Below are 10,330 nucleotides of genomic sequence, written 5' to 3'. Positions count from 1 at the left end.
ATATATATATATATTTTGGGGCAGGATAGCTTGAGAGATGGGCAGGAACGGGGGAAAGAAAGAGGGGATGACACACAGCAAAAGGGTCATAGGTCATTACCAATTAATAATGAATACATACAATAATCCAACAATTTACAACTCAGCTTTAATTATTATTAAATGTTATTTTATACAGTTTCTTTTCACAACAGTTTACTGAAGTGTAATAACTTTCCCATTCCTCCACTAGGGGTCACCAAAGCTTCGCAGCAGGTGGTGAGGCCTTCTTGATTTTAAGGAGTGTAAGAAAACCTAAAAAATATACGCAGTAGGCCTATATTTAAGGATTTCTTATTTATCGTCTTTTTATGTTTCTGTACGCATTTCTGCTTCATTATTACAATATTTTTGTTGCATTTAAAAGACATTTTATTTATTTATTGGGTAATTTATATTGATGTTGGCAGTTTCAGCTCTTCATATGCAGCAAGCATGGATAAAAATGACAATAAACTAACGTTTGTGGTTTAATTATGTATCTTGTCTGCATTAACATATGATTAGTTATTTAACAATGATTTACCGTATCTATTAATTAAATTTAAACACTTTCGGGATCCACAACAGCCTTCACCGGCCAAATGACTCACAGAGGCAGCGTTTATTCTTTCAAACGTGTGTTTTTTATTTGATAATACTGAATATTTTGTCCTTCGCCTGGACTTACACAAAGCATCAAACACATGCACAGTCCTCTATTCACACAAGGTACCCATTTCTCATTTCTCTACACCTCTCCAAAAATGATTAATCTCTCTCACTCTCACGTTACTCCAGCGCAAGAGGACCTTCTCAACTCGACACTACAGCTAAAGACATCGTAGACAAAGACAGCGAAAACACACAAAACTCATGACAGGTATAATAATAACACTGAAAAAATACAAAGTAATGGAAAATGGAAAGAGTTTACTTTTAAATTATGCCTCTAATACTCCATCATATATATATTTTTTTGTTAATGTAGTTTGAGGTGTATAAAACAGCACTGTAAACCTTGATTGAGTAACTTGCTTTCTATGACAGCGATAAAGCTTTCATTAATAACTGGAAGGAGCAAGAAAGACGAGTCAAAGCTAATGTTAAGCATGTAAAAGACCTTATTACTCATGAAATGAACCATCTGCGAGAATATATTGGCAAATCATGAAACTGCTGTTGGCATTTACAATCAACAGATAATACAAAGACACTGAAATAACGTCCCACAAGCTCTTTTTGTTTCCCTTTCACACATAAAAGATCCCTTTTATCCAAAACCTCTCACACGCCACTTTTTTTTTCTTTCTTTGCGAGTACTATGTTATCTGTTATGACAAAAGATAGCAAGAATAAGCTTGCGTTTGTGAATATGGACCACCAAAAGCACTCAAAATAGGCAAAATCTATCTGCACCTGAGGTGGATCTGTCGGTCTGGGCGAACGATAATAACTGTCACATCAGAGTGTTCAGGCTCTTGTCTTTACTGTAACTCATCCTCAAAAAGTGCAAATCTAGTTCTAATGCAGTAAATAATAATCCTCAAGTAACAACAAAAGTATATGCATAGGTACTGTACAGCTACATAGTGGGGATAACAAGGGAGAGAGATGAAGATGAGATGAGGAAGAAATTTGGGATGTTTCTTGATTTGTTTCTGTGTTGTTTTTTTACCTCACGAGCAGGTTTTAAATTTAGAGCGCTCATCTTTACACAGCATAGACTGGTCCAGTGAGGCCTGCGACGGTCACAGGCTTCAGTTAAAATCGCCACAAGAAAAAGATTTTTAACCTAACAAAACCAGAAGAGATCGGCCATGCGAGATGACTCATGTTCTTTTTAAAGAATGAACAGTTAAAGCATGTTGTGGGCGTCCGACGTCACCAGTGGCCAAACAGCTCCCAGCAGAGAAGATGAGAGAAGCAGTAACTAATAGTGTTTCGGAGAGAGGGAGACAATCATTTAAAAAAAGGCAACTTGGAATTTGACTTTGGAATAAAATGGAGAATGAGGTAATAAAAGTAGAAACACGATGGGTAACGAATGATCGTCCGTAGATCGGGGGGTTGATTGGTGGAGTCGGAGAGCAGAGCTGTTAAAGAGCTTTGTGGGGCAGGAAGTGCTCTGTCTCACCGAGGATTTATATCCTCCTGACGCCAGCCTCAGGAGGAAGTTACATCATCACTTGACCAGTCTATGTCTCATGATGCCATTTTATTAGTTTTTACAGACGCTGTGTCTGAAAACAACCTCTGAGCCTCTTCAGAATCAGTTAATGTCGACCAGTGCTGAGGTTGAAAGCTTCCTCTGACTGAAACGCTTACGGACAACAAACAAAAACAGAGGCTGAAGATTGTTTTCAGACCAGCAGGTTAATTTTAGTCACATTAGCTTTGCCTTTTTTTTTTTTTTTAAATCAAAAATCACTTTGCCTGATGTCGTTATCTTAAATTTCAAAGGAATCGTTTACATTTATTTTCACCAGGCTGTGCAGTGGGCAATCAGGTGTGCCACGTGACTAAGGCTCCTCGCCATCCAGGAACTCCTTCTTGGGCGATGCGACGCCGCGGTACCAGGAGCAGGAGTTGTCCGCCCTCTTGATGCAGGCGTAGTGGTTGGCCTGGCGTCCGTGGACCTGCTTCTCAATCATCAGGTCCGTCCACAGACACTCCTCTGGAGCGGAGATCTCACAGGGCAAAGAGGGACAGCGCACAATCTGCAGAGAGACACACAAAACAATGTCTCTATACTGTATGCATAATCTGCTCAGTCACGTAAAGTAAAGTCATGACTAGGTCAAAGATATTCGAAATTTCTCATTATTAGTGTTGATACGATAACCGAGTTTTGGTACAAATACCAAAAACATGTTTAGATGCCTTATTTTAAAAGCTAATCCTCAAAATTTTCATGAAATAAAAACCCATTTTTGATAATATTTATGGTGGATGTTTAAAGTATCTCTCATTTCCTCGTAGTCATGGTGGAGTCCGCCATTTGCACCCTGGACTCAGGGCCTAGCTGCCCACCTAACCACGAATAAGCATGTAATCCAGCGTGATTTTACCTCATTAATATCAGCCTCACTGTTTCCTGTTAGTTTTCTCTTTACACAGGGTAAGAGCTGCATTAAGTTACTGCTCATGTTAACTGGAACAACCCACTGCTGATGCTTCACATTTAAAACAGCGTTTAACTGCCGAAGCACAGGATGGATTTTATTGCTATTATAGCTTTTATAGTTTACAGCTACAGTTCATCAAACATACGTCTGCAAAACAAGACAACGGTCATTTTTGGCATGCTTTAAAAATGTGATAGTAATGGAGCACGAGGCAGCAGCTACAGGGAACTGTTATATGAAGAGCTCAACAAGCTAATCAGCTTCACTGTTTCCTGCTGTTGTGTGGAAAACTACTTGTACCGTGTGCAGCATGAAATCATGGCATTATGGAAACTGACTGACTTCTTAATCAAAACAACACAACTTTGTTTGGCTGCACAGTAAACAGATCCACCAGTTGCTCTACTGTTAACAAAGTAGCTGTTTAAGGTGTTTGCTGTCGGATTAAACGGCACTTGGTGTTGCTGAATCAACCAGGACTGAAGACAGAAGAAGTTAATTGTTGTCTGCTGTACAAGAACTACTCATGTATACTAAATATGAAGCATGAATTAAATATGAAGTATAAAAAGCTAAAGCCAGGAGAACGTTAGCTTAGCATAAAGACTTGGAACAGGGCTCCATCCAATTCTTACAAAATCCGAAGCTATTAAAGCTCAATAATTAACACTGTATATTGTTTTTATTTAATTCATACAAAAACTGAAGTGTAAAAACAACAATCGATGATAGAAAACGGGGGGGAAAATTTAAAATTCCTCTGTAAGTTGATTAATAAATCAACCAATACATATCTCTCTTTCCTAATTCATTGCTCTGATGTTGGTTGTTGTGGCTCAGGTCTCATCTCCTTTGGTCTGTTATGTCTGGTTTTGTCCTCCACTGCCTTACCTTGCATTCACAGCCCATCTGGTAGCGCTGGCTAAGGCCCTTCTTCTGGGTGTTGCTCAAGGAGTCCCAGAGCATGATGTAATCGCACAGGGTCACATGCATGCGCCCGCCAGCCTCGGCCTTGCCTGTAAACGAACGAGACGGCGATAAAAGCTTTCACAATGACGGACACGTCACAGAAAATTCAGACATAACAAGATCATACATGCAGGAAAACAACAACAACACCCAGCTCCTGGGCAGCATCAATATAAATTCAATGGATGAAAGGTCAGATAACAGATTCAGATTCAAACTGATAAAAATCAGAGTTTGTTTCCTGCACAAGCAGCACCAGTCAAAACAAGAAGATATTTCAAGTTAAGCTTGCAGATCTGCTGAGGCCGCGTCCTCCTCAGCACTATCTGTCTGCAGAGCAACTCTCAACATGTTGAAGTCTTTACAGTATGTCCTCGCAGACGGGACTGACTCACGTTTCACTGAACTCTTCCCACTGTTAACCCTTCGAACTGGAGAGAGGATGAATCACTTTAAAAGATGCCCCAGTCGGCAGAAAGTTAACTGTGTTTCCCACAGCTCCAACAAGTCCCTGCATCTCAAGAAAAAAAAAAAACAGTCTGACAGAGAGGAAACGCTGGCTTCAGCAGTTCCTCCTCTTACAACTCTATGTAATTAGGGGCGAGTGTTTGTGGGTGCATCTCTGTCTGCGATGGGGAAACCAGAGCACGCATGACTTCATGATCCTCGCTGTACTATGTCTCATTCTGGTGCTGCTTTCAATAACAACATCAGCCAGATTTATCAAGCAAACATTAAAAAAAAAGGAATAAACCGATATTTCTAGAAAACATGAAACATCTTTTAAATATAAAGCTACAACCAGTTTAGTTTAGCATGAAGACAAGAGACGGGGGGAAACAGCTAGCACAGTAAAGGGGCCGTCCACACCAAGAACAATAACTATAACAATAACAATGTTAGCGTCTACGCTGGTGAGTAATACCGTTGAGTAAACTGCGGTCCCACACACACGCTGTGCGCTCCAGCTGTGTCGGCAGCTTAACAGGAAAATGGATAAAGTTACTGATGAGCTGTTACTGTTGTGCTTTTGAAGAGTCAGAAGAATCCAACATCCCTCTGTTGCGGGAGTTGTCGTCTTTTGAAGAGAAATTTTATTCATATATTAGTAAAAAGAGTCTTTGTCAGCATGTTTAAGGTAAAATGACGATTTTTATGTGTAGTTTGCAACCTAATATTATGTTATATAAGAGTTTATACCATATATTCAAAGTTATTCTTGGTGTGGACAGACCTTTTAAAGGAATATATAATATAAGTTTTACATGGGGGTTCTTGTTTGTTGGACTATTTCTTCAACAGTCACATTAAAAAGGACCAGTATGTCAGATTTAGTGCCATCTAGCGGTGTCGTTGCAGGTTACAACCCCCTCGTCTATCCTTCCCGTTCTAAACTTGTAGGAGAAACTACAGTGAACAAAATGCTAAAAACTGTAGTTTATACACACATTGTTTCTGTATGGATTAAACAAACAAGAATAATAATAAAAAGTGAATTTCTGAGCTTTAGAGGTGCTGGTCGGTGGATTTTGTTATCCCTTGGACAGAGCCAGGCTAACTGTTTCCTCCTGTTTCCAGTCTTAATGCTAAGCTAACTGCCTGCTGGTTGTTGCTTCACATTTAACAAACAGACATGAGAGTTGTTTCAATCTTCTAATGTAACTCTCTGCAACAAAATGAACAAGCGAACTCCCAAAATGTTGAGCTTTTGCTTTAAACTTGCTATATAATATTTTACGGCTACCTGGGGGCAGTGGAAACAAGCTATAAACACAAGACTGACATATTATTATCATCATATGGGGAACAGTTAACTATTGACACACTCAGCAGTTATTGAGCAACATTCATTTGAAGTTGTTTTCCATCATTCACTCTTATTTTCGCTCTGTTTTGGTCCGACTCCTGAGGGAAATATCTGTCTCTTTAGCAGCTAAATGCTCCTTTATGTTCAACAGCTCGTCCCTCACTGTGTCTGTTTGTTGTTTGGTGCTGAGCAGGTAGTATACAGTGGGTTTTAGGGCTTTTTTCCCTGTAAACAGCTGCCTGCTGTGGCCAAAAACAATGTGGTGAGAGTGAACCAAAACAGAAAGGTTGCGGCTTGGAAAACCAAAACAAAGAGCTGAGATTTGTTATGAAGTCCAGTGTTGATTCTCTGAGGCTTTATGTATTTACCTACCACAGAAAATGCACATTAATGCACACTGCTTCAATGGAAATAGCCAATATTCATATTTCCTGGGCAGGTTATAACAAATTAGTGCCTAATGTCATCACTACAGTGCTTCAACCAGTACTACAAAACACTACAATGCAATATAATATAATAAAAACATAGATAACAGAAGTGTTGCAAGCTTGGTTTTGAATTAAGTTTATGTATAAAGATTAATTCATCACTATAAGCAACCTTTTTTCCATACATTGTTGATATAAAAATATGCGTTATTATGCAAAAGCAACTAACAACACTGGAGTGGAAGAAAGGCTATATAAGTACATTTTAATACAAGGTCAAACAAGCAGTCGCAAAGGCACAAAGCCAACTAGAAAACGCCTCCCTCCAGGCTGTTATCTCATAGAGTGAAATATATTATTTTTCATTACATGGTCATCTCACCTCGAGCAGGGAGGAACGAGATATAGTACGAGCATTTATAACTCTCGGGAGCTCAAGCTGTGCCACGACAGACAAGGTCACTCCCACTGTCTCCACAGGGTTTTAGTCAGAAGCCTATCATTACCCATAATAACACAAATAGTTACTCCTCCAACACACAAAATGGCCAGTTAGCCTTTATCCGATCTAATGTTTGTCTGCCCGACTGTTTACACACCTGGAAGTTGATATCTGATTATCTGTCTGTGAATTCCTGTTGCTTTCATTTCAGTCGCTCATTTTTTTTTTGTCTCCTCAAAACTGCCTTAAATCTGCAAAACAGCAGTGTGTTTAAAGGAATACAGCAGGTTTTATCATGAGTTAGTTCATTTAATTACATATTAAAGATCTGTGTTTGTCTGTACTAAAGGGAAAGTATTTGTTCATTTGTATCATTATTTTATGAACATTTTGCCAATTGGACATACAAAGCAGTCAGATTTTGAGCTTTAAAGCTGCCAAAAGATAACATTTTCTCATTTAAGATTACGTTGTTTATTTTGATTCTTGTATTTTGGATTAAACAATTTTTGGGGGGCATTTTGTTTTTTGTTTTTTGTTTAGATAGCACAGTAGAGAGACAGTGAGTATCGGGATAGAAAGGGGAATTACACGCAACAAAGACTCCAACTTTTTAATTTAAAGTTGACCAGAATCAAACTGGGTACCTTGCAGTAACGTGGTATGTGTCATAGACATATTGGATGACCACTATTTAGTCATTTTTAGATAAGTCAATTATTCATTTAAGACATAATTTGTCAAAAAAATGCCCATCAAAGGTTACCAGAGCCCAAAGTAACACATTAAAATAAGCAATTTTGACTAATCAAATACCATTTTCAGACATATAAAACAGTTTCTCTTTTCATAAGATAAATTCCTTAGAGGATTTGATGAAATTACAAGAATTAATCGCCTTCTTGCCGGGAGTTAGATGAGTAGATTGGCGCGCTGCTTTCATTACAAACAAAACGGACATAAAATCTAATAACACACACCTGAGATCAAGTACTCCTTCTTGCCGTTGGCATCCAGGGTTACACCACAGACAGCTGACACAGGAGCAGTGAAGACAGCCTCGATGTCCTCGTTAGGCCCCTTGAACATCTGGAACAAAACCACATCCACAGGGGGTCAAAGGTCGGAGTGGAAGTCTGAGCATGAAACTCTTTTAACTAAAGGAGGCATCTGGTGGATATTCTATCAACTTAAGGCTTCAAATTGGATCAGTGTATTCTTACCTTGATCTGTTTGACATCATACTGGATCCTCTTGATGGGGTTCCCATAGATATCATTCCCAGAATCCACCTCTCTCTCCCCCACCACCTTTGCTCGGATCACTGTGATGGAAACATAAGAACATGGGTCAGATCACACTGTCCCAAACACTCGAATGACAGAAAGAAAGCAGATGCGAGAGAGCGATACAACACCATTTCTCATAAAAGGATGCAGAAATGTCAACAAGGTGTTCTTTGGAAACTGAAATTACGGAGGCTGCTCACATGAACCAATAAATCACCCAAGCCAATATATCTGCTGATATTAGCTCATGGCAGACACACATATATACAAGAAATTGAAGTACAGAAAAGCCAAAGATAAGTTTAGAAACAGTATCACCGTCACCAGAGGCCAGCTGACTCACAGCGGCTCCGAACAGGACTATTATGACCCTGGGGATGAAGATACAGCGGGTTTATGCGGCGACAAACGGGGGAAAAGGAGTGAGTTTGTAGCGAGTTAATTTGTAAGTAACTGATAACGTTATCAGCCAGTTTTTGAGTTTGTGAAGTTGGAAGTTATTTATTCCATGTTTTCAACAATAAATTACCTAAATGTTCAGTCTCCTGGTTCAGATTCCTTATCACGCTTTCCGTCATCATTTAAAGGCTCTTAAAATCTATATATTTAAATATTTAAATTATAAAAGGTGCTACAACTAGTCGAGTATTAGCTTTATTTAACAACTACGAGTCGGCTATGAAGCTCTGTAGTCGGGGGCAACCATGCAGCGAACATTCCGTTGCTAGCAGCAACCACGCAGCGAACATTCCGTTGCTAGCAGCAACCACCACTGGCAGAATTCCGCAGCAGCTCAACTGACATTGTTACAGCCGCCATTTTGTGTAATCTGTCACAAAGCAAATATTGACAGACATCTTTAATATCTTCTTCCCAAATGCCCTCCTTGGAGAATTATCTGTAAGTACTCCTTATATTACTGCTCGTTTGTGGTTGCTAAGTGTGGATTAAGCTTTATTTGATTTGAACAGCTGAATGATCAGCTTTACGGCAAGCTAGCCACGATGCTAGCTGTCTGGAGCGGCTTAAAACATTGTAATTTATCTGTCGAATTATTGTTTACTGTTTTACTACTCTTTTTACTTTTACTCTTGTGGACTCTGAACTTTGAAGGATACTGTGAGCTTGCGTGCTAAAGAAAGCAGCAGCCTTTGTTTTGTTTGAGCAAACTATCCTATTTCCACACTGAAAAAACACGATGACCTTATTCTATTGTTCTGTTATTGACTCAGTTTTATCTTCTTCTTTGGTGTCATGGTCTGGAAACCGATCTCTAAAGAACAGATTGGTGAGTCAAAGCTAAATCCAGCGTACAGAGGATGAATTAACTCCTAACCACGGTGAACTTCAGCTTCTTCCTTCTGGACAAAGATTTATCAGCAACATGGCACAAGAGTTTTTACTTTTAACTGCATTTTTACCTTATTTATATGTTTTTTATTTGTTCTTTCTCATTTTATAAACCTTGACTTTCTGGTCTGGAACAATTTTATCTTTTATTTTTACATTTTTCTAAATATTTTTGCCTTTATTTGACAGGATCGCTTAAGATAGACAGGAAAGGGGATGGCAGACAGCAAAAGGCCACAAGTCGGACTTAAAACAATGGCCATGTGCTACTTCTACCGGGTGAGCCCCATCTCTTATCGTGTCTATTTTCTGAGTTGTTTCTAAAATATTTGGTCGACAGCAATGCCTTGCCTTTCGCTAGAAACCAGAATAAAAAAGAATTTAAAAATATACAATTATAACATACGTAGCAACTAACGATTATTTAAACCAGATTGTTTGATCTATAAAATCTCAGATAATAGTTAAAAACCCTGAGATATTCTGTTTAAAATCATATTAAACAGAGGAAAGCAGCAAATTCTTACATGAGAGAAACTGACACTGCATAATATTTGCCATTTTTACTTGAAACAATGAATCAATCGACTTCCAGTGTAAAGATATGATCATAAAGCCAGGACGTGATTCCACTGATAGGAGCCGGAGTAGCTCAAATTCAGCATCTACAGTAGCCCCGTCAATGAAAACCCAACTGAAGGTTTCCACTGGGCTCAAAGCTGCATGAGGGCCAGACACATAAACTGACTTGGCCTGCAGAACAAACCTTTCTGCCTCCAAACATGACCAGGAAACCGTCAAAGGACCAGAATTAAGGAATAAGAATACAACTTGAAAGTTGATATACAGAGAAATAGTGAGCCAGAGGCATGTTTCTCACCGTGTGTGTGTGTGTG

The 10,330-nt window shown here is 39.0% G+C and overlaps 1 protein-coding gene across 1 annotated transcript in view; it reads right to left on the bottom strand.

Moving 5' to 3' along the window:
- Positions 1 to 642: 642 nt before the first annotated feature.
- The window catches only part of timp2a (TIMP metallopeptidase inhibitor 2a), a 14,457-nt gene continuing 4,769 nt past the window's right edge, over positions 643 to 10,330 (bottom strand). The window contains exons 2-5 of the mRNA XM_035661962.1: positions 8,019 to 8,119; positions 7,776 to 7,884; positions 4,038 to 4,162; positions 643 to 2,738 (exon numbers count right to left, since the gene is read on the bottom strand). Of these exons, the coding sequence (XP_035517855.1) occupies positions 2,541 to 2,738; positions 4,038 to 4,162; positions 7,776 to 7,884; positions 8,019 to 8,119 (533 nt within the window). The 3' untranslated portion in view covers positions 643 to 2,540. The remainder of the gene's footprint in view (positions 2,739 to 4,037; positions 4,163 to 7,775; positions 7,885 to 8,018; positions 8,120 to 10,330) is intronic.

Source organism: Morone saxatilis, unplaced genomic scaffold (genome assembly GCF_004916995.1).
Source record: "Morone saxatilis isolate NCDOM2014 unplaced genomic scaffold, NCSU_SB_2.0 Contig1, whole genome shotgun sequence".
Taxonomy (NCBI): Eukaryota; Metazoa; Chordata; class Actinopteri; family Moronidae; genus Morone; species Morone saxatilis.
Note: the sequence above shows the minus strand (reverse complement) of the source record. Positions and strands in the feature narration are given on the sequence as shown.